Source organism: Xiphophorus maculatus, chromosome 8 (genome assembly GCF_002775205.1).
Source record: "Xiphophorus maculatus strain JP 163 A chromosome 8, X_maculatus-5.0-male, whole genome shotgun sequence".
In the NCBI taxonomy this organism is placed as follows: Eukaryota; Metazoa; Chordata; class Actinopteri; order Cyprinodontiformes; family Poeciliidae; genus Xiphophorus; species Xiphophorus maculatus.
The window spans coordinates 7,644,701-7,668,448 of NC_036450.1; the positions used below are offsets into that span (position 1 = coordinate 7,644,701).

The 23,748-nt window shown below is 38.9% G+C and overlaps 1 protein-coding gene across 4 annotated transcripts in view; it reads right to left on the reverse strand.

Annotated features, from left to right (window-relative positions):
- Positions 1 to 23,748, reverse strand: part of rxra (retinoid X receptor alpha) — a 122,173-nt gene that overhangs the window by 72,092 nt on the left and 26,333 nt on the right. For all 4 annotated transcript variants that reach the window (XM_023338032.1, XM_023338031.1, XM_005799674.2 and 1 more), the window contains exon 2: positions 16,536 to 16,649. In XM_023338032.1, coding sequence (XP_023193800.1) covers positions 16,536 to 16,649 — 114 coding nt within the window. The remainder of the gene's footprint in view (positions 1 to 16,535; positions 16,650 to 23,748) is intronic.

Consider the following 23,748-nt stretch of genomic DNA (forward strand, 5'->3'; position numbering starts at 1 on the left):
TGAAAATATTTCACTATTAGCAGTATAAAAAAAGGCAGAGTACACACATCCACAGGTTGCATAAGGTTTCATGCATATCTATCTATCTATTGGCTTTGGGTTCTGCTGACTCAAAAGCAGAATGAGTTAAGATAAAAGATCAATCAGGTGTTTTTACAACCATTAAATCAGAGCAAAGTCAACTTCCCATCTCTCTTTTCCGATAGCGTCTAAACCACGATTACTCATGCAGAACAAAGAGTCGTAAACTGTGCTATAAACACTGTTTAAGCATGCTACTCAGCGAACAGGGTTATGATCATTATGTAACCTTCAGAGCTGCTGTGCTTAAGCATTATTTTCTCCCTCCCACACAATAAATGTGTCGAGTTCCCAAATAATGATTATGTGAACAGGTAAAGGAAAAAAAAAAACATCAGCAAATGCTTAATTACCACACAACGCCCTGGCACCATCAGTGATAATAGATCTGTTTGTTCTAGATTCTCCTTTAACCTCTGCAAGCAGATGGAGGCAGATAAACACAAAGAGCTCCAGTTGCATTGAACAAAACAACATCAAAACACACCATCCCATCCTCTGAGTGTTCTTCGGCTCTGGTTAATTGCATCTCCTTAAGGTGTCGTGTGCACACCCATCACAGTTAGAATGTGAGCACAAATGGACACTTCGTGTATGCATACATCACTCTCTCTCTCTGTTGCATGTGTATTTGACACTTGATAATGTCTGTCTGCTTGTCTTGTTTCATTTCAGGCATTGTGCCGTCCAGTAAAGTCTGAATAATTGGCTGAAAGCTGGTGTCGTATGAGAAGTCGACACCGCCAAGCCGGCCCGGGCCCATGTTGTGTAATCATCAGGCACCAAGGCACATGTGCCTGGTCCATGTATCACAGTACACAAAACAGATGGCAAGTGTGGGGTGTTAAATAAACACAAATACATGCTCATTATCAGCTTGGGTTACAGGCAGCTGCTGCTGTAGATGTTCAATCACATCCCAATGACCACATAGGAGGGAGGAAACCAAATCATGGAAAAGAAGCCAAAACAAGAGTCGCTTTGGATGCGGCAGTGTGATTACGACTGCTGCTTCTTTTACTCACTCAGCTGGGTTGTTAATGAATACAGCTGGCAAAGAGACAAAAAAAAAAAACACACAGTCTTTCAAATACAGAACAGGAAAAGGGGAAAGGAGCAAAGATAGCCCTCTACAGACTGGTGATGAGTTTTTTTCTTTTTGACATTAAGCTCTTGTCCTGGTGTACAGAGTACAGATCCAAACCTGATGAGCATATGTAGATCAGTACTCCATCCGTCCATCCATCCATCCATCCATTCAAAGTTGTGGAGGCAACAGATTCATGAGGGAACCATAGATATTCCTCTCCCCAACATTCTGGGGTATAAAGACTTTTCCAGGCTGGGCGGGATATACAGTATGTTCCCTATATATCCCATCAAGTTCTGGGTCGTTCCAGTAGGATGTGCCTTGAAAACCTCCAAATGGAGGCGCCAATGGGGGTGTCATGATTAGATACCCAAACCACTTCAACTGACTCCTTTCCTGATGGACATTTTAGTCCATTTTACTCTTAATCGTGATCCATGTCTCACGACCGTAGGTTGGAATCGGAACGTATACGGACCGGTAAATCGTGAGCTTTGCTTTTTGGCTCAACTTATTTTTTTTAGTATAGGCTGATATACACTCTAAATGTTTTGGGTCTTTCAAGGTGCTTTCGTGACTTTAAGTGCAAAACTGTCACATAAATGATTAACTCCCGGAGACTCAAGTGGGGGTCAAACAAGAACGGTGAGATGAAGAGAGAGGAAGAGTGTCCCATGGCATATTAAAGGTGTCAGAAAATAGAGAAAAAAGTCTGTTACTGCTACTAAAGCAGGTGATCTCATTAACATCACTATGGTTTATGACCTCCAAAACTATTCCTAAAGAAGTGTTTCACTTTTTGTCACGCAACACGTGCTTAGTTATTTTTTTGAAATTTTAGGTGATAGAGTACATTTGTAAAGTAGAAGGAAAGAGATGCACAATTTATTGCAAAAAGAAATCTTGCCACAGTGTGATGTGAAGAAAATCATCCACACAGCATGATTCTGTTACTGCCAGGTTTCATGGGGGGTACACGAGGTCAGTGTAATGTGAAGCCTCAATTTTATGTTACATGTCATGTTAAAGTTGCATGTCTCATCTTACGAGAGCACCTTCCTCCAACTGCATCCAGATGTGTCACAGAATACACATGCTGTGACTTGAACCATGCACTTTGTGTTGTGCCTTCACCTTGACATTGAAAATATGAAAACATGTAATGGGTGTGAATACCTTTGCAATGTACTGTACTTATTACGTAAGCAGATAATCATATTTAAAGAGAGCACACATTCTTTCATTGTTCACTCTTGCTCAGTGGGAGCATTGAAAGGCTTAACATTCCCAAGAAGTTATTTTGATCTTTTCATGCCATGTCATTATTGTGCCTCTTTCATTATCTGAAATATATTTGAGCAGAAAATCTTGAGTCATAAAGTTCTTGCTAAGTGAACCACCCCTTGAATCTTAAGCCATCTGCCAAATACTCATGAAAATGATGGTGTTTTGAACATTGACTCTACAGTCTAATGTCATCATCAACCCCCTCCATTACCCATTTCAAAATCTGTGATGCACAACCATGCTATCAATTAGCTCAATATCAGTGACTGTAATGGGCTTTTGGACACTATCCCCCTGTGGCATTTGTTGTGCTTTTCCCTCCTCCCCCGACAGTCCCTACTCCATCATAGTCATATTGACTGAGGTGGCAGCTTGGGCAGAAGCAAAAGGTCAGCTTTCTGCTATAGCTCCCCCACAATGCCCCTGGTCTCACCGCGCCCAGAGTGATGGTGGGCCAAAGTATGTTCAAGTTGATCAAATATTTCTAATTTATTACATGTACTATTACACTATTACACCTGGTAAGTTGCGACTTACCAGGTGGGGACAACACAGCAGCTACAATTTATGAATCCTTCAGCTCTCTTGTAAAAATACTATCCAATTTTGAATTAGCAAAAGTTCTATTTAAAATGTCTTAGGAAGTTGTGATTGATTGAGTGTCATTTACTAAATTTGCTAAATTGCTTTCAGTTTTGGGAAGCAGTGGTTCAAGACAGAATAGGACACCTCTTCAGTGAGTCGGTATAGCGTCAAATTGTAGCTGAGTGATTTTTTCAGAACAGAAAGCAGTGTGAATGTATGACATGACACTTCTTAAAAGCAATTGAACATATCAACAAATTAAGCATATTGTAAAACACTGAATACAAATAAAGGACAGTACAGTGGACCCAGTTATTCACACGGGCTAGGGAACAGAGCTAAAATTTGCAATTACTTGAGAACCCTTTAAAAATACTATCAGCTACCTATTGGAATAGTACAAACACCAAAAACACCTTAATGGGAATTATACACACAGGAAAACCATCCTAGTAGTCTTCTTGCTTTGCAAACATCAGCCAATAGCATATTAAGGAGCATTGTGCCCAGGTGTTTGTGTTTGTTTTTGAATACACACATATGCGCTACGAAAAAAAATCACAGAGGCAAATGGAAAATGGAAAATTTAAAGTTACATTCCACAGAAAAATCTGCGAGTAGGCAAATGCGCAAAAACTGAAATGTGAATAGGCAGGGTTCCACAGAATAACTCCTAAAAAGGTCCAAATCACCCTGCACCTTAAGGGTGATTGACAGGTGCAGTTTCCATCAATAATCTCTCTTCTCACTGAATTGAAACATATTGGCAACACCTTCCAGGTTAGTGGGCAGCAACAGATGTTGCTCTTCTAAGGTCATTGCTAATGTCTTTTCCACTGTGGCACTGTGTTAGCCCAAAGTATACTACCGACCAAAAACTGGCAAAACTTCTTTCAAAGAAGAAGTTCTCACTTGCTAATGAGCAGGGTTTGGTAGACAGAGGAGTCCATGTTCGACTCCATGACTCCAAGCTCTCTAGGTTTTGTGGCTACTGAACAAGCCTAAATGATTACCCTTTCATTAATTTGATTGACAGCTGGTACTTTCTGAGTCAAATTATTGATGTACATCTTTGTGATGATATTTGATGTTTTGAGATACCCCTCAAAATCCCTGATGCTTGACAGATCATCTACCGAGCAGTGTTGATGCAAATTTACCAATACTACTGTAGATAATGTGACCTAACTTGTTTTCCAACATGTCCGATGTAATACTATACTGCAGCAGATGTTCTCTTTGTTATCTGTAAGAAATGACTGTAATTACTCTTGCAGGTAAAACCTTTTCCCTGGCAGACAGGATGACTAAAAATGAGTGAAGCTGAAAGAACCCGGTTCCGGGCATCCTTCCAACAGCTGTAAAATTTCACTCCGGTCCTAAACAATTGTGTTCTTCACTTTTGAGCTCTGGAAGCCACTTGCATCTGAGCTGTTGTTATGTTTGCTTGGTAAAACAGGGTCTACAGCATAAGTGTTGTCACTGGGACCATGGTGCACATTCATCGAAGGGCGGTCGGCTTCGCAGTACAACGTTGAGTCCTGACAAGACATTTCCATTAGCCTCTGCATTACCATCACTCCCACCCTCGTTTCCTCCGCGCACCTCAAGGAGTGCCTCTCTGAGGAGAAAGCATGTGGGAGTTGCAAACACTTCCAGCTCTCACATCCCAGCATGTACTGGCCTGCATTAGCACACTCTGGTGGGCCTGTTGCTGTGCAGCTGAGGCATGCGATATTGGGAGGTTAGGAGTCCGCCACCCTGCGTCCACTCACCACACTCATGAGCACAAGACAAGGATCTTTGGCCCTTCGTCCTTTGCAATGTGCCTCTCAATTTCTAGGTTTGCCCTTTTTGGTCCTAGCACAAGGGCGGACCCAGTTTGAGCAGGGGTGGCAGGTGCTTTTCTCTGACCTTCCACTTCATGAGATCGGCAATGGTGACATTCGGATCAAGCGCTCTGCTGCAGTTTCTCCCTCCCCCCACCACCAAGCCTGCTATAATGCCAAGCGTGTCAAATCACTTTAGCATCAAAATACCAACAGCCGACCCTCCGCACTCACCACCCTTCCTCTATGCCTTAACATCCCTGACTGCCTGTGTTTTTCTCTCACCCTGCATCTCCCCCATTTGAAGCTGAAGGGACGCGTAAAGTCCGATGATGTGTAGCTGCCGTTCCCTTTCAGATTCCAACTGACGTGGAGAGAAACATCTAATGTTTGTGAGCAAAAGGATGAACTGGATCTACAGGCAGCAAGACAGAGTTTTGAGTTGGCTTTAAAGGACAGTTGTGGAGAAGTTTAAACTAGGGGTAAGTTATAAAATACCAAAGTTATGAACATCAGAGCTCTGTTCAGTCGAGCATCCAGGAATTTAAATAGCATGGTACAATGAAACGCGCTGATTTGACAAGTAAGGCAAGGAGGCCAAGGACAACTATTAATCATGTACTCCACAATTTTGGCCTTCGTGGAAATCAGGTGAGAAGAAAGGCATTGTTGAAAGAAACCCACAAGAAGTCCATTACAGCTTACTAGAAGCCATATAGTATGCGAATCATGTAAAGCACTTTGAACTTGAAATGTAATATGCGAATAAACTTGACTTGACTTGAACGAAAGGTGCTCTGGTCAGATTTTTTTGCATACTTGCAAAATGACATGCATGCAGAAAAACTAATCCACAATCCTTCTGGTTATCTTTCTGGTTATACAAGGTTCAGAGTTTGTAATTTTATACAAAAGCTTTAATTTTGGAAAAAAAGAAATCTCTGATCATGGTTTAAATTGAAATAAAGATTCAATCAGTAGGACAGTCACACCAACCATCAATGTCTACCTCCCTACCAAATACCAGCTTTAGAAAATGTCACGCCATCTCATTTTAACACCCACTGTCTCATTTCCTCATCTTTTAAGTATGAACATTTACACCCATTATTTGCTGTCCAAATCTTGGTATAATTGATATTTCTGTCTGACCTTGAGGATACGTAAATACATCCAAGCAATATATCACAGTCTCATTAAATGAAGCATTATTTTTCTCATTAGTGTCAAAAATATTTTAAAATCAATGATTATCCTTTTTCTGATAAGATAGCTTTTCAAAAACACTTATATCATTGACAAGAGGCAGAAGCCTAATGCAAGGTTTACAATATTAACTAAAAACCAGAGTGCATTCAGTTGGAAGAATTATGGAGTAGAAAAACAATATATATATATTCCAAAGAGGATTACTTTGAGATGTATGTATAATCAACAGTTCATCTTAACAGTTAACAGTGCATTTGGACAGTGTTTGTCCACCAGAGGTATGAAAAATGTTTTCAACTCATTCTAAAATTGTAACCATGGCCTTTTGCAGTTTGAAATATCTACAAAACTAAATGTGTTAGACAGTTTTCAATACTAAATCCTTCATTGTTTAGTGTTACCGGCATTAAAAACCACAAAACAATTGAGACTGGGGCAGAGGTTCACCTTTCCACAGGACAACCCTAAACATACAGCCAGAGCAAAAATAAAAGCTTATATCACAGAATTTCATCCTTTTTAATGACCCAAACTAAATAAAATTGAGAATTTGTAACAAGACCTGAAAAAAGAAAGTGCAATTATGCTTAATTTGTGACTACAGTAAAAAAAATTGTGATCCATAATTATGTATTACTTTGTGTCAGTCTATCATATAAAATTCCAAAGTTATGTAAAAAAAACAGAGGAAGGGAGAAATAGTCTTGTTTTTTTTTGTTTTTTTTTACAGCTAACAGAGGCTGGATATTTTGAGCAGAACAGCAGGAAATGCTTGTTTAATAAAAAAAGATTTATTGGACAAATAAATTATGAAAAATAATCTCTTCCTTTGGTTTGACCTTCTCTAAATATTTAGCCCTGCTGTTGTTTTTACACCAGATTCACAATCCAATGTTTTCTTTCAATCATCTTAGCAAACAAAGAAGACACAAAAGAGGAACCATAATGAATTGAAAGTTCTCAGAATCTGGACATGCTTGGCATTATTTCATTTTGTGAAAACATTTGAGTGAAATGCATTTATAATATTTATCCCAACCTTCAGCAAATTAATATGCATTCAGAGAGTTCAAGTGGCTTGCACAGAGCCATGCTTTCAACTCTTTCGCTTATCTGACGCCCATGTAGTCCTTTCACATCCTCCTGCTCCAGTGTTTATCAGTGTTTAGATGAGGCCAGTGTCCTTCAACACTTAGTCAGCTCCAGTGATGTAAACATGGTGCTTAGCATCAGGTCCAAGTAGCCCGAAAGGGTGCAGTGACACAGCAAGCTGTTTCTGGCGTTTTCTATCATCTGGGCTGAAGAACAGTCAGAGCCAGGAATGAGATATCTGGGTTGAGATCTACGTCCTTGTTTATATTCATGCCTTCGGTTAATTCCCCAGTACAGTCCAGCGGAACCCAGCCAGCTTCCGTGTGATTTACATGCCGTTCTGTGTTAGGCAACACAAGGCCTGCAGAACGAAAACTTGCTTATTCATGTTTAATTAATGTTTATTTAAAAATGCAGAATTTCTTTTTTTCCCCCCATATTTTTCTCCACAAGTCTCACATAGTGTGTCGTTTATCTCACTCAAGGGGTCGGGATAATCTGAAAACTCAGAGTACCGCTGGAATCTGTGCAACAATGCCAACTCACCTCATCTGTGCAAACTGCCTGTGAGAGAATATATTACAGCCTAAAAATACAACAGCAATAGTATTTAACACCAAGCTCTATCTGAGTAAAGGAAAACTGAACAATAAATATGTTTCATTCCTCCTCATAGTTCATTAGACGTTAAATTATGCTTTTCTCATGATGGTTTAAATTTAAAAGCTGCTGACTTTGCACTACTGAGGTTTACTCGTATCAACAGCCTCTGAAGAGCTTCGATCAAATCCCAACCCTTGTTTCTACCACCTTCATTTACATAGAGGAGATGATGATAACTGAGAGGCAGCAGAGATGTGACTGCTTCCTGTGAGCCTTTACTTCCCGCCCTCTGTCCCTGGTTGCCCGCTCTTCTGCCTCTCCGCTGGGACTGAGCTGCAACAATGAGGTAGCATTTCACTGTGATGCCGCTGCTGGGGGATTAAAGGCTCAGAGAGTTATCAAAGGCTTAGTCGCTCTGATTTCCAGTGACCCGCCATGGATGGCTGCCATAAGAGTGTACCAGCGCAGAGACCTCCACCTCTGCCAATGCGTCCCGGCTGCTGCGGTGGCAGCTGGCCTCCAGGGACCGTGTCATTTAGGGATATTCCACGGATGGGACAATTTGTATAAGTTTCCTACATGTTTGACAGAAGGCTCAAATGGAAAAATACAAGAGAGAAAACCAAAAATAGAGTAAAGATTCCGCAAATACATCTTGATTTTTTGAGACAACTCCATAGCATCCTGGATGTTTAGCCTGTGTTTGGAAAGTTTGTTCCCATTATGGGGAAATGCACTCAGACAGCAGTGTGGATATTTTGCTTCAACTTGTTTGCTTCCACTGATTTTTGTATCCACATCAGACACGTTTATCACATGGTGAGGAATCATGAACATATGTACGGTTCTTCACCAAATAACCACGGTACATAGACTGCAGCAACGACTCAGCTGCTCCACCACTGTGTTCTTTTGGGATGACTTAACATACCAAATGGACAACTTGGAGCAACATGAAACAAAATAAATGTAGGACCTGTGGCTGCCAAGCAAACCATTACTCCTCCACCACTGTGTCTGATAGTTGATATGGGACATTTTGACCTGATATTCTGTGTGGATTTTCTTCTGTGGATTTATTCTGTGCTTTATGGCCAAACATTTTCACCGAGGTCACATTGGCCCAAAGAACACTGCTCTAGGATTGTTGTGCCGTCAAATTTCCTTTTAGAGAAAATAGGTTTTATGCTGGCAGCCCTTCCTAAAAAGAAACTCTTGTTCAGTCTTTTTGTCTGTCATGAACTTTAACATGTTAATTGAGGATGTAAAGTTATAGAAGGAGCTTTTTGGGGCTTTTTTGTCATCTCTTGGAGAAATACACAGTCTAATCTTTGGTTAAATCTTCTTGACCACTGTTCCGTGTTTTCCAGTTGATTTATTATTTTTTTTGCACAGCCAGTTGTTTATGATTGCATCCTTTTTTCATTTCAACTTGTTACTTTCATCCAGTTTATAGTTATATGAAAACAAACTCGTGGTAAAAAATTACTAACCAAAACGTAAGCAGCCAATTAAAAGTGTTATCTTATCTGGACAAACTCCAGTTTGCTGTCTGAAAGTAAACTGCTCCGAAAGCCTCAGATTAGCACATTGCTGCTCGAGATAAGCGTCTCTAGTTGCACGTTAAAAATATCTCCTCTGTGTTGTGATGAATAGAGGCCAGCACAAGTAAACAGCAGCATGGTGTACTCCAGCATCTTTGGCTCCTGACCTAGCAGGAAGCAGCCTGGGAGAGCATGGACTCTGGCCACCCAATTATAGCGCAGGGAGCGAGGAGCACGCTGAGGATAATGAGGCCCCTCTACGTGACCCTCTTCACCTCTGCGGGACCCCGCGATGGGAAACATGAGGACCCACTTTAACCTGACGTCGGCCCCCTCCACTACCCACTGAACTGCTCTCTTTAGCTTCCTTCACACTCTTTTCACCCCAACTGCTGGTTTTAAACCCTGCTGCGTGACCACAAGGTCTACAAAACACACGCTGCTTCGCTCGGCAGGCCCACCACATGGCTTATTGTTGCACTGCTGATCCTAAAATGCTACACAGAAAAAAAGCTAAAAGAATTAGGGACATAAACATAAATTAAGAGCAAAAACTGGAGCTGTGTCACTACTCTTGTTTGCTGTTTAATCTGGCGAGCAAGAAAGGGTTCTTGCCAGGCATTGATGATGCCAGGATTTGTAAGGCAGTGAAATCCAGTAACTTAGAGAAGATATTATACCCCACAAATTTCTATGCATTTTATTGGGATTTAATGTGACAGGCTAACACAACGAGGGCCTAATTGTATATTGGAAGAAAAATGTTACATAGATTTCATTATTTTTATCCCTATACGAATCCGAAAATCCACCTTCCACTGCAATTACAGCAGCAAATCCTTTGGGGTAGATTGTTGCTAGCTCTGCACATCTGAAGGCTGACAATTTAAAACCTTTTTGCGATTACTCTTTCACATGCAGATTGGATAAAGTATCTGTATACAACAATATCCAAGTCTTGCCACAGATTCTCAGTTCGGTTATATGCTGAACTTTTGGTTTGTTTGAACTAAAGAATGTTCCATTATTTAAAGTACTTCACTCTAGCTATAGATACATGTTTAGGGTTGTTGTCATTTAGAAGGTGAAACTTCACTGCACTCTTTTGCTGCCTAGAATAGGATTTCATGCAGAATTGCCCTGTATTAATCCAACATGTACATTTCTTCTGCATGATTCAGTCAACTCATTGTAAACCCAGAGATAAATTTTTATCTTATTAACCTGAGGACCTTCATCTACATCTTCTTCCTTATAGTTCCTTGAGGCAAACGCCAGATAGAACTTAAGACTTTCATCCACAATGGGATTCTTTCCTTATTTCTGGATAATAGAAGTGATAGATGTTCTCTCAACAGAATTCCAACTAGTGTTCTGGATTTTATTTCAGAGTCATGGAGTGCAATGTTGCTGAATATAAAATTCTGTATTTTCTGACTTTTTAATCATTAAGTCTAAATCTTTATTAGTGGCAGTACTGAGATGTGAGTGCTTATTTGCTTTGGGTGTAATAGAGGCATTAGTAGAGAGTGAAAATGGACCGCATTGGTAAATGCTGTCAGATTAGTGTAGAACTGTTCGATAGACTTCAGATTCACATCTAAGATTCACTCCAACCCCCTTCTCTGCAGGCATGATTGGTCCTGTCATTTGGACCCTCCAAACACAGACCATATGTGAGCTCAGCCCTGGCAATCAGGCTGCATTGTGGAGCAGGCAGCTGAGTTCATCAGGAAAAAATTAGCCCGCCGCTCTGCAAGCCTTGCTCCTATTGGCCAGTCACGCGGCCCGCTCTGTTTGAGGGCACCCCAGACATTCCTGCGGATAATCTTTTCCATTCCTCCGCTCAGCTCGGTGAGGACAGACCAAATCACAGCACAAGGACTGCATTGTGAAGGCCCTGTTTTCAATGCCGTCTCTTTCTTTTTTACGCTTTTCCCCCTGCCTCACCTCATACACCACAATTCAAAGAAAAAAAAAAAAGTTAAAACAGCATTTTCCATCATAACTTATTTTTCTCATTAAAAGAGAGAACAAAAAAACACGGTAAAAGGTTGCCCTCTTTTTGAAATAATCCTAAAGAAAAGCTACCAACGCAACGTTTCTCACGATCCTTGTCCAGCAATAACTTGTTATTTGGGTGAGGGGCGGGAGGAGAACAATGTAAAAACCGCTGAAACCGGAGCCCAGCCACATCAGTGCATTGCCTGGAGTTCAGCAGATCGCGGATGAAAACGGTTCCCCCCCCAAACCCGAGTGAGGTTCGCTTCAGTTCCCAGAAAACCTCCTGCTTGGTCACCGCTACACGCCTCACAGCTCCCACAGCAGCTTGTCATTGTGGGTGCAGGCAGAGGTTGGAGGACAATCACACAATCTGGGGACACTGGTGGATTTACAGCAACACTTTCCATAATTAGACCCACGATTATTACAGACTATAAAGTTTAGAGAGGCTGTCCACTCTCTAAACCAAACAATTGCTTCTCTTTTTTTCTTCACTTGGCTGCCGAACATACCACTGAATTACTTCAACATCTCATGTGAGAACAAAAGCAACAAGACTGTGATAATAAATTTCATCAACCCTGAAAGTGCTCTCCTGTTCATTTGCCTTTGAGGCAGACAAAATAACCCAATCTGACTCGAAACTTAAACTCTTAAAACATCCCAAAACCTTTGACATACTTCAGCAAGACTATACACTTCTAAACCAGATGGTCTGGATTGTTCTGGAAACACATTCACCCTCACCACAAGCTGTGACAGTAAAATATGTTGCAATCAATCAAGATAACTGTGTAAAATGCAGAAAGATGGGGGCGAGGTTGGTGGAATAACTGTGTGCGCCTCATCATGCTGAAACTTGTCCATGAAAATGTATTCATCTGAGGAGAGGGGGTTTAATTTTACCTAAGATTAAAAAAAAATCTTACATCTTCCACTGGGGTACACAAATATATTTAAATCATGTCTTTCTTAAAATTAAAAAAGGAAAGTTAAATTAGGTAAATAAATAAATAACTGTCTTCAGGGATTGCTGCAGCAGATGGGAGCTGAGTCGCAGCTGAAGGCATATTTTTTTGCTACTGCTGCGTCTCGTCATGAATAGCAAAGATAGTCTGCTGTAAATTTCTCACGCAAAACTTTATGCAAGTAAGGGGTGTCAACTTTCAAAAGGTATGCTGTCATGGGAAAAGGAAAGTTTTCACAACTGTGAATGCGGTCATGGAGAAAACTTACAATAATCCAAGACCGAGGAGCTAGCAGAGCACCTTGAGCATCAATCACTTTCAGAAGCTGTAGAAGAAGTTTGACCGATTCTTCTGTACAATGAAGGTTCATTTCACTGGGGTTTGCGAGGATTCACTTATGTCTTATGTTCATTACATTTCAATCAAATTCAAAATAAATACATTTGCTTAAAATTCATTTTGTGTGTGGATCTACCTTTTGTCTGGATTTTGCATCCCCTTGATTCTTTTATTTTCAGTAATTCTGTTGTAGATTTGCAGCTGTATTTAGAAAAAGTTTGTAACTGATGACACACTTTGTGCCAAACCTCCGCTGTTAAACAAATGACCTTACATTTGGCAAAAGAAGACTTTGGTATACAGATGAATTCAAGTTTGTACCAATGGCTGCATTATGTCAAGCCCAAGCCCAAATCATTACTCTTCTACCACAGCGCTCGACAGCTGGAGTAAGTTGATTTAATTTTCTCCAGTCATGGACTTCATTAACTTTTAAAGCACTTTATGACTTTGTATCTGTGAACAGTGCTATATAAAAACAGTCCTGCTGCCATATTCTTTTCAGAAAAGATGTTTCTCCTTCAGCCCTTCCAAATCAGCCATGTGTTCATCTTCTTCTATTTGTCTTGTCAAAAACTTTAACATTCAATATGCACAGAGGGGCTTGTGGGGCCTAAAACTGCACTGCACAGTCTGACAAAGAGGTGAATTTACTCTGACGTCTATTCTTAGGAAGAATGAGCCGCTCTTATAAGTCTGTCATTTCCTATACAGGAACCAGAGCCAAGTCAGAGTACCACAGCAGAAATGAATCTCAACCTGCTCAACACCATCTGGGTGGGAGGGCAGTAAATGTATCTCACTGACTGAATATGCTCAGCGTCACGGTTTTTGTCATCTAACTATTTTCTAACTGATTAACTGTCCATATTTTATTAAATCTGAATCAAAAGGTAAAAATAAGTATTTTTGTTTGGATGCTAAAATTAGCTTCCATGTTGAATGAGACTCAATGGCTGAAAAAGAAAATTGTTGATATTTTCAAAATGAATTTCAAATATATTACAGCTACACATTTTCACCACAATAAAACTCTTGGCTTATTGCTATGATGGCTTGATTTCCATAAAATTAAAGTAACTGTAATTTACTTTCTTGTCTTGTGCTCCAAAGCAGCAATGGTCTAAGCATCAGTGGACATAATTTACATAAACAGTGATGCTGTGAAATATGAAAAGCAATTAAAAAATAGTCTTGAGTGAAGTTCTGGGGAGCAATTGTTTCAAATTAAAAGCAGAACTTCAAAATGTTTTGAATTTGAGAAAAATATTTGATGTTCAAGTATGATGGGCTTAACTTGTTTGGATATTGTCTTCTAGGAAGCATCAGTGGCTTATCTGAGGTTATTGCTGATATATTTCTTTCTTGTCGTTGTGCTACCAGGATCTTGCATGTTCCAGGTGGACAAACTACTAAATTTCCTGCCTTTTAAAAAGTGCCAATGCCGAATGTAATTATTTAATCAAGAGCATTTGATTAGTAAAGCCTTGCTGCTAGTTTCTCTAAAAATCTCTGGAAGGAATGTACGTAGATATTTTAAGAAGAAAGAAAATACTGCATTTTTCCCCCCAGCAAACAAACCTTTATTCCAAACATCAAACGTATTATGATAAAAACCACAAGAAGCCAAAGAAATGTCGTCCGGATTTGATCAGCGTAATTACATAAGTAGTTTAGGGATTTTTTCTGCTCTAAAAAAGTTCAGCTGTCACCCAGAATGATTTTTAATTTGCAAAGACCTGCAGGCAGTTTGATCCATACTTCAAACTCAAATGGAACTTATTCCATTGTTTTTACATGCACAGAATAAAATTTTTTGTTTGTGTATGTTTGCATTCTTCAAAAGACAAAAGATATGTTTAGTAATAAGCACCTGCAACCCATGAAGAAATTAAAAAATGAAGAATTCTGATCCAATTATGCCAATAAGAAGACTCTTAAAACACAGTAGGAAATAACTAAGCAAGATTGAAGTGTTTTATGTTTCTGGGAAATGGCTAAATACAACACAGGCATCAATTCAGATGCTATTAAAAACATTTGAACCAAAAAAAATATTTGTTTATGATGCTAAAATTAAAAAAATAAGTTGGTTTCTGGGGGTTTATAAGAAATTATTTGCTTCAGTGCTTTGAAGAGGTATTTACTCCATATTCTGTCACTTTACAAATACAAATATTTCTCAGACAACACAAAGTAATGAATAGTTACTAAATTGAAGGAAACTGCTGTATGTTTCTAAAATTTGTGTTTTGTATTCAACACGCCGCAGTCAACAGTTCGGAAAGCTAACCTTTGCTGCAGACTGTCTAATACTTTTGCACAACTACAGACTGAAACTTTTGCCCAAACAAATATAGAGCAAGATCAGTCAGACTGGAGGGAGATGATCTATGAAAATCAACTTTCAACTCTTGCACAGGTTCTAAATTTGACTTTGCTCTGAAATGTATTTATTCTGTCATTAGTTTTAACATTCGGGATGTGATCAGGATAATGTTCCACCACATATGCTAAAACAAATAAAACCTGACAAGACCAACTTCATTTACATGTTTGTAGGTGTCCTCTATATGGGATTCTCATGGGTTTCCTTTAACAACATCTTTCGTCCTCTTAATCATAAATCAGCTTTGTGGATTTCACAATAATTAGTACAATAATACATGTCAGAAGTTTCTCTCAACTAAACTGTGGACTTCTGCGGCTTCTCCAATTTAACTGTGGGCTGCTTCTGGTAATAACATCAGACTAGTTTTACGTGGGCGATCATTGTTTGATTGAGTTGTGCCATACTCTACATTTTAGACGACAGATGGAATAGGGCTCTCTAAAAGACAATGAGATCATTTTTTTTGACTATTTATAGACAATGTAGGTTTTGAAGACAATTTATAGCTCTTGAGTTTACTTACATGTAGAGGGATCAAAGTAAAGAGGACTGTCACAACTTCAAGATTTGTTATCTGTACAATATTCTAAATACCATGCATCATTTTCCAATTCCCAGCAATGAACTGTGTTGATCTACCACATAAAGTCCCAGTAAACTATGCTGAAGTTTGGGGTTGTATGTAAATAAATATGGAAAAGTTCAAGGGGCACGATTACTTTTGCAAAGCCGGGGAAATCCAAGTTCATGGTTAGAAAAAAAACAAAATCAAAAGAACAACATATAATCAAATGTTCCAATTGAGCTTTTTACAAGTTGAATTGCCTTTATCCGGCCATAGAAGTCATGCTTTCCTCACATGATGGCCAGCACAGCCAGCCTCAGCAACGATGCTGCAGATAGAGCTAGCCTCAGGGAAGGAATCTATCAGCATTAACAAGATGTTCCGCATAGCTTGGACCCCTATTCATTAGCCTTACACCAGAAAGAGCTCGGCTCAGGCTGGCCAGAGTGCTAGAAAGGAAGTGGGCGATCTCAAAACACCTCTATTACCTTGTCCATCAGTTCTCAGCACGCAAAGACAGGATTAATCATAAAAACAGACTGAGAGCTGCATTTGAGCGACGCCCACAGTCACATCTTTGACCGGAGGCAGTGACATGCGCATGAGTGTTTTTGCAGCATCAAGCAACAGTTTGCACCACATGAAAACTCCAGCAAGGAGTAAGAAACATATGGAAGTTTGTTGGAAACTTTCTGAATCATAAGCAAGTTATTTTTGACAAAACGCAGAACTGGACACAGCAAAATATTTTATGAAAGCAGAAAGACGAGAAGAAATTGCACTTTTGAATACTAGACAATGTTGTATACAGCATATTAGGACAATGTGTGCACTTTAATATAGCAAATGAATAAGATGAAATCCTCGTGTCTGACATTTTGTTTCCTCACATATCAAATAGGAAAAAAAGAAACAACAAACAGCAACAGCTTTGTTTCCACGGTTACCTGAGGATAGGCGACGCTGATGGAGGGGACAAACACCGCTGAAACATGAACACGCCTCAGACGAACGACCTCGTTGCATGGGGGGAGCCAATGAGCACTGGGGCTTCAAAAACCCTGCAACATATGAAAGGAAAATGCATTAGGAATTTATAAATAAGGACTAACATTTGATAGACAAATTAAAAAGAGACAAATAGTATTTTTTCAAAAAGTTGAGTGGAAGAAAAAAAGCGCAATAGAAAATATTCTACAATTAACTTGTCTGTGATGATTTGGCGAGCTATGCCATCTGCTTCTAGCAGTCCGCTCTTTTATTAAGCCCAATTTCAGAAAGTACACATTTTACATTTTCTTCAAGCTCCACTGTAAAAAGAAACTTTTTGGAAATGTTTTTTTTTTTCATTTTCTCAACAGTGTAAATACCTGGTTTAATGTTCACAGTATCACTGTATCTGATTGACCACTGCTCAGGAGGTTATCTTTTGAGAGTGCTGTGTCAAAGTATATAAATAGAAAATTCTGTGAAAGTAAAAGTATGGTTAAAAAAAAAAGGGGAAAAAAAAGAGGCTGCAAGCAACAGGTTTAACTTGAGAGGATTGAGAAGCAAACTTCAAGCCAACGCTTGAGGGAGATTCACAAGGTGTGAACTGCAGCTGGAGGCACTGCTTCAGGAGCTACCACACTCACAATCCTCTCACCTGAACCAGAGACAACATCTGAAGCACCTTATATACAGCTGAAGCCAGATTTCTTCATACTCCTGGCAGACTTTTTAATTTAACATGTTATTTCAGACTGTAATAACAATGTAATAATGTTTTGGAGCGGAGCTTCATGCTAACAGAGAATCTGAGGAAGAAGTTAAAGATTGAGATTTTCTAACCTCAAAGACTTGGAGCTGATCACCAAACAGAAAATGATCAAAATACCAACGGAAACATGCAAAAAGCTGCTCAGCAAATAAAAGAAGCATCATATTGTTATTATGCCAGTAGAGATTAGAGTAAAAGTCATTTCCAGCATGCCATTTTTTTAACAAAATGTAAAGATATTACATTTTTATACAATATATAACATTTAAATAAAACATACTTTATTAAATTGATACTCATTGTACAATTTTTTGAGAGCTGTCGACTAAAAACATATATATTGATTAAAATAACTTATCTAAATTTGCCTGGCTTATAAATATTCAATCAGGCTTAACAGCATGTATCTAAATGAACGCTGTGTAATTCCCTCATCACAATATCGTGTAAAAGTCTTTTGTTGAAATAAAATAAGACAGTAATGTAAAGTACTTCAGCAGAGCAGTGAATTCCACTTCATAAATCTCAATCCACATGCATTATACAAGCCAGAGAATAATAAAAAGTGATAAATACAATTCAAAGACATAACAGAACTGTCTGCCTCATTTCATCACATTTAGCTCCATGTAACATGTTTTTAATGGCAAGATAGGAGACATGCAACAGACGCGACATTAATCTATAAATTGAGTTTAAATTGAAATACTGAAATGAATTAACTTTTCAATTATATTCTAATAAATTGGGCTGCAGTTTATTAGAATATAGAGCTGGACTTCACCACGACCTTCATCTGCATTTGGATCAAAACTACTGAACAGTGTAACGAACCAACAGGATGATAATTAATGGTGGAGTGGTGGAAGGCAAAAGGCATTTGGGTACCACTATGAGTTGTGCTGCTCTGCGTGGGCAAAATGTCACAATAGAGGATGCCTGGAGGGGCTGGACCATGCCGTCTTACTGTCTGTCTCTGAGGTCATGGGGGTCACTCTCAATGGGGTGGTCATTATCTGGCACAATGAGGCAACTGTGGAGGCTGCAGCCCCTCCAGCCAAGCACTCACCGGTCATTTGGCAAAAAAGAGGGAACAAACAAACAAACTAAAAGAGACCTTTTTTCTTTTGTCAGTTCTTTATTTTTTATTGTAAACCTGCCAGTGGACTACAAAGGAAATTTAGCCCATGTGGCTAAATCTGGCATATTTAGATGCCTGTCTAGCACAAAACCAAAAAAAGAAGATATTGCAACAGTGTTTTGGAACCAAAAGGACCAAAAACAGATTCTGTATTCCCTACTTGATGATTCCTTAAACAAACTTTAAGTGACATATGAGAGGCATTTCGCTGACTGACATTGTAGCTTCTAGCAAAGCTCAAATTTATTTGTGCACTTTGAGATGCTCCGTTTTTATTGACTCGGGGGGGATCACGATGCAGCGACAAACTTATGAAAATTCTAACGTTATTCATTTCTTCTGAAGACCTTTGGATTTCCAGCAAACATCAGTAGAAGAAGCCGCCCTCCCGCTGCCTCTTCCCTCCTGCGTCACTCTGTTCAGAGCCCAATAAAGCTCTTTTATTTCCAGCATGAAAAACATGTCACTCCAGATGAGCTCAAAGAGTGACATTTAAAACAGGAAAAGGGATATTGAATTAGTTCCCCATCATAAGCTGTCTTGGATGCTGGTATGTTTTTAGCATGTTTGTGGTGGGTGCGCGAGCAAAAGCTGGTGTGCACGTGTGAAGTTATGCAGATGTGTGACCAGGGGAGATTTTATGTTTGATGCTTTTCTCTCAAAGCTTTGACAGAATCTGATGGAGCAAAGGCAAGCACGGACTGAGATCATTTCGAAAATCGCTAATTAAACTTAAGATGAAGAGAGACTTCAAAATATTACACAAGAAGCACAAATGATTTTCCTCAGATCATTTATCTTGTTGTGTACAAAGCACACAATTGTTATCAGATGTTGGTAAATATTAAAAACAAAATAAGTGTCTTTCAAATACAGTTTTATGGGTGTCGTTGAGAACAATGGCAACGTGGAGAGCCAAAACTGTGATGCTCTGACAGTTTATCTTAATAAATATGCACAATAACTTTAGAGCCTGGCTTGGGTTTCAAATACTCAAACAATTGGAATTGAGTTCAGAGGAGGATGTAATAATACATCCAGTTCCCAAACCAAAGCAGGACAAGATTTTAACTATATTTTTTTAGGAAAAATAAAATTTTTTGTTTCCACTAACTGGGCTTCAAAGGTTTGCAGTCAGCGTAGAATAATTCAATCTTGTCTGACTTCCTCAAGTACCGGAGTTTCTAAGCAATTAAACTGAAAAATACTTTCATTTTCCCAAAGGGAAACAAAATTTTATAATTTGTATCCTTCAAAGAGTTGTTGAAGATACCGATGGATGGCTGTGGGCAAATCTTCTGTAGCAGTCTCTGTCACTGCCGTTCTGAGGAAGCTTCTGACTGAAGTAACTCTGTTGTTGTAAAACAGTCATTTCATGAAGAATCCTTCTTTGCTTGAAAGCCCCAGAACAAAACCATCCTTCTTCATCTCTTTGCTTAGCTTTTTAAAGTCTGGTATTGATGTTGTTATATCACCTCAAAACTCAATCTGGAATGGTTTAATGATCTTCCTGACATAAAAAAAACAGTAAATACAGATCTAGAAAGAAAAACGAGTCTAGCATACACAAAAATGGTAACGACTTAAATAATGTGCTACAAATAAAAAGCTACGTAGACTGTGCATGTGCCTTCTTCCCAGGCTTTTGAGACAAAGAGTCTTTCAGAGTTATAACCGGAAAGTATTCCTCCATACCATGAGTCCAAGGGTAGCAGAAATGCCGTTTAAAAGTGAATTAGAGTAGGGAAAAAAGGTTTAATTTGCTTAACCACATTTTCTCCATCTTAGCCAAAAGCATCAACTTTTAAAGGAACAAAGTACAAACCATTTTGTATAAAGAGGTTGAAGGGCAAACAGTGACACATGCTCCAAGTTCTGAGCAATGTCACTGAACATTAAGGCATTAGCATATGAGCCAAGCCTCCCCAGTCAAGCTGCACTTTTCCAAAATCAGGAGTAAATTAAGGAGACAGCAGCCCCCCCCCCACCACCACCAAAAAAAGCCCCACACTCCAAGCTATCCACTGGAAAAATGTTCCCACGAGACATAGTTATGTTATAGTATGAAGTTGGATTTTTACCTAAAGCTGAGAGTGAGCAGAGGAAAGTGGGACAAATTAGTTTTAGAACATAATCTCAGCATCTGTTGAAAAAAAATAAATAAAAAAATAGAAACTTTATCCTTTGCTATTTTCAATGTAAACACACATCTCTGACTTAGATGAAAATTTTGTCGGTTGCAAATGATTCATTACTTGACTTAAAAAACAACCAATTCCAAGAAATATAATTACGAAGCTAATAAAACATTCAGCAACGTGACGGCTGAGAAAATATTTGGAAAACCGCAGATTTAGGAGGCACATATCCATCTTATTCTTTTGGCTGAACCCTGACTTATTTTCAGTTGTTTTACTTTTGTGGCCTCAGAGTAAACGATGAAAGCGGGTGGACATGCTTGTGCAGGTCGAGGATCTGCTGCCATGAGTGGTAAAGGTTGGTACATGTCTCGTCATTAAATCCCAGAGTTCATGCTGCATCGTCATGTCTTGGCTCGCATATTTGAGCAAGAATGTTTGATGTTGCTTTTCATTTCGAAACAGAAAGAAAGAGTAAAACTATTTAGGTCCTTTCAACTTTTCACATTGTGTTCCACAACACAAATTTCAATGTATTTCTGAGTCCTAATCATGCTATCAGTATAATCAGTGCACATCTATCTGCTGGTCTATCATTGGAATTAGAATAAAATATATAGACGTTTGTGAGTGTTACGGGACAAAACTAATACTTTTGCAAGGAACTCTATCTGCAAATGTTCAAACTTTTTGGTTGTTTGTTGCTTGCCTGCCTCAAACAGCCAAACTCCATTTTCTTTAAGACAGATCATAGACATTCAGGGTAATGTAAACATGCTGGAGGTTTCCTCATTAAATTTGGGCTGCAGACAAAATCACATATAGCATACACAGTCTGGTGTTAATGAAGGAGAGCCTAAAAGATGCTCTGCTAATGAAACTAGGGTTTTTATTGATAGACTCACTTGTAAAACAGAGCTTTAATGACAAGGTTCTAATTAAACATAGATGTGTAAATTTACCACAGCAACAAAACCAGCAGATGAGAACAGAAGTGAACCATGCTGATTTAGGGATATTTTTAAACTAGCAGGCTCACTTTGAAAAATCTAACAAAAATAAAGCACAATTTAAATTTCTGGTTACTGTTTGTTTTCCTTACTGCCCTGGTGATCAAGCCCAAGGTCAAAGTTCATCAGGGCCCTCACGGCATCTCCAAGGTGTAATAAAAAATAGTTTCCCTCACGGGAAACCAGGGTGTAAGACATTTGTAAAGTGCACAGAGGGATGGACCAGCAGAAGCCATTAATTGCTATACTTAACCATTGTGAATGCCATTCACCTTCAGCCATTTTCTAAAGTAGGCCTCAAAGGTCCACATGAGGAAAAGGAAACCATAAAAGACCCATCCCCACACACACCCATCCAGCAGCCTCCATTGTCTGTCCTCCACAGCAACCTTGAAGACTGTTGTTGTTAAATCGAGTGTTTTCTCTACATGTCTAAAATACTGTGTCCATCATAGTAGATTTTCTGTTTCATTGAAATAAAATATTCCCATTTGTGCAGTGCTTTGTTTATTTCAACTGAATATGAGGGAGTTTTAGATAAAGAAAAGGTAATTATCGAATTGGACCCAGTCCTTGAAAAACCTTGTACAAAATGAAAGCACATTTTAGTTATTCACTATTGATGACCCATCATAGCCCTGCTAAGAACCTCAATGTGCCCCTAATTAATATACACCATTGTTTGCATTTCTATCATCCATTTTAAAATGATTTCCATGCCTGTATGCTGCTGATGCAACTCTATTTTATTTGCAGTTTTATCTTTGAAGCTATCTGCACAATAAAACCCATTGTTTTCTAATCAAACACTAAACGTGCTGCATCCTGCTGTGATCCGCATTGCGAGCAGGGAAGGAATCTTTGACATTCCTGGGCATATGTGCTCCATCAGCAGATATATTTTTCTTCCCTCATAAAACTCAAATTCATTATAAAGAAGAGAAATCTACCTATAACGGTTTTATTTATCTCTTATGGAGCAAATATTGGACAACAACAAAGACAACTTTGATAACCTAGTTTAAAATAACAAAATACATATGTGTTGATCATTGTTTTATACAAAACACACCCTCCTTCGATTCATGCCTGTGTGTATTGAGGGCTAAGACTGTTTATGTTTCTTAAAAGATTATCCACGGTCTGAGATTTTTAAAAAAATGGGCTTGGTTTGAAATCTCATTGCATTTGTAGCACATTTGAGATTTGAGTACAAGGGCTTGTAACTGAAAAAAATAAAATAATTCGATACGACATTTTACACAGCAGAGTGGATTTCTTAGACGCACAATTTTCTCTGCCTTGAGGGCAACATCAGCTACCCGAGGGCTTCTTTAGTCCTAACGGAAGCATAAACAGACTGCAGAACCAGATGCCCAAAAAGACCTTGGCAGGAAGACAACATTTTCAGGTTCAGCCACAACAACCCAAACCTGTCTGCAAAATGTTCCTGAGCAAAATGACAACGATGCTGGCGCTTTGTCCTCGTCTGAAAGAAGGACAAAGGTGACTAAAATCTGCAGACAGGCGTCTGTTTCTCGAACTGTGCAGAACTGCCTGCTATTTAGGTCTCAAGTGGCAATAAAAAGTCAACTGGACAGTTTTACTGAATGACTTATTAAGCAACTCAAGTTTCTGCAAGACACAAAGCAAGGTACTTTGAAAGGAACAAGAGCACCTTTCTTTAACATTTCTGTCTGATTGTAATAGGTGTGTATTTTAACGGAGAGACAGGAGAGTAAACTGAGGTATACAATTCACAATGGCAAACATTAATGTTAAAGGTGGAACCTGTAAGTACTAGTTTTAAAACAATGAAAATGTTTAAGTTACCTATGTTTTGTGTGCTAATATTTAAGGCAAATAATTCTAATGCAGTCCAGATAACATTGTATGTGGGCTAAATTGAATATATATATTTTTTATTATTTCTGAAGTTATGCAGTGTTTCTGGACGAATTTAAATTTCTTATAAAGCTAAATAGCTCTCAAGTTATGAGCCCAATCAAAAATTAGCAATTAAATGCCAAGGGGAATTTCCTTTGTCGGATGAAAAAATAAGTATTAAAACAGTTATTTAATTTTTTTAAATGTTTTTGTACTACCAGCATT